The sequence below is a fragment of the Octodon degus genome, unplaced genomic scaffold, assembly GCF_000260255.1.
Source record: "Octodon degus isolate 3935 unplaced genomic scaffold, OctDeg1.0 scaffold00011, whole genome shotgun sequence".
In the NCBI taxonomy this organism is placed as follows: Eukaryota; Metazoa; Chordata; class Mammalia; order Rodentia; family Octodontidae; genus Octodon; species Octodon degus.
This window is the reverse complement of record NW_004524587.1, coordinates 3566520-3567091: the sequence shown is the minus strand read 5'-3', so window position 1 is coordinate 3567091 and position 572 is coordinate 3566520. Positions and strand designations below refer to the sequence as shown.

The 572-nt window shown below is 75.0% G+C and overlaps 1 protein-coding gene across 1 annotated transcript in view; it reads left to right on the top strand.

Annotated features, from left to right (window-relative positions):
• The first annotated feature begins 252 nt into the window (after positions 1 to 252).
• Positions 253 to 572, top strand: part of Wwox (WW domain containing oxidoreductase) — a 961447-nt gene continuing 961127 nt past the window's right edge. The window contains exon 1 of the mRNA XM_004625768.2: positions 253 to 486. Coding sequence (XP_004625825.1) covers positions 380 to 486 — 107 coding nt within the window. The 5' untranslated portion in view covers positions 253 to 379. The remainder of the gene's footprint in view (positions 487 to 572) is intronic.

The window sequence follows — 572 nt, the reverse complement described above, 5'->3', positions numbered from 1 at the left end:
GAGACGCGCGGAAGTGACTTCGGGTCGCCTAGCAACGGGCGGAGTCCTGCATCTGGACTGGATGCGCACGCCTCTTCCCGAGGCCCGGCGGGTGCGGAGCTCCGCTCCGTCTTTTCTGTCCCGCCGGGCCGTGGCGCCGTCTCCGGAGCGCCGGCCCCGCCGCTCACCCGAGGCTCCGCCCCTTTTGCGCCGGCAGATGGGAAAACCTGGAGACTGGATGTCCGCGGCGGAGTCGGCGGCGGGCCGGGCGGCGCAGTGCGCAGGCGCGAGCGTCGGCGGGCGCGCGGCGCTCGGTTGAAGCGGCCGAGAGTTCCTGGCTGAGGAGACCCGGCGGCGGCGGCGGCGGCAGTGGCGCCTCTTCCCCTCGCCCTTCTCCGCCATGGCAGCGCTGCGCTACGCCGGCCTGGACGACACCGACAGCGAGGACGAGCTGCCCCCGGGCTGGGAGGAGAGAACCACCAAGGACGGCTGGGTGTACTACGCCAAGTAAGGGGCCGCGCGGGGCCTGGGCGCACCTCCCCGGGACGCAGCCGCCTTGCGGGCTCGCGCCGGGCCGGCGAGGGCGCTGCCAG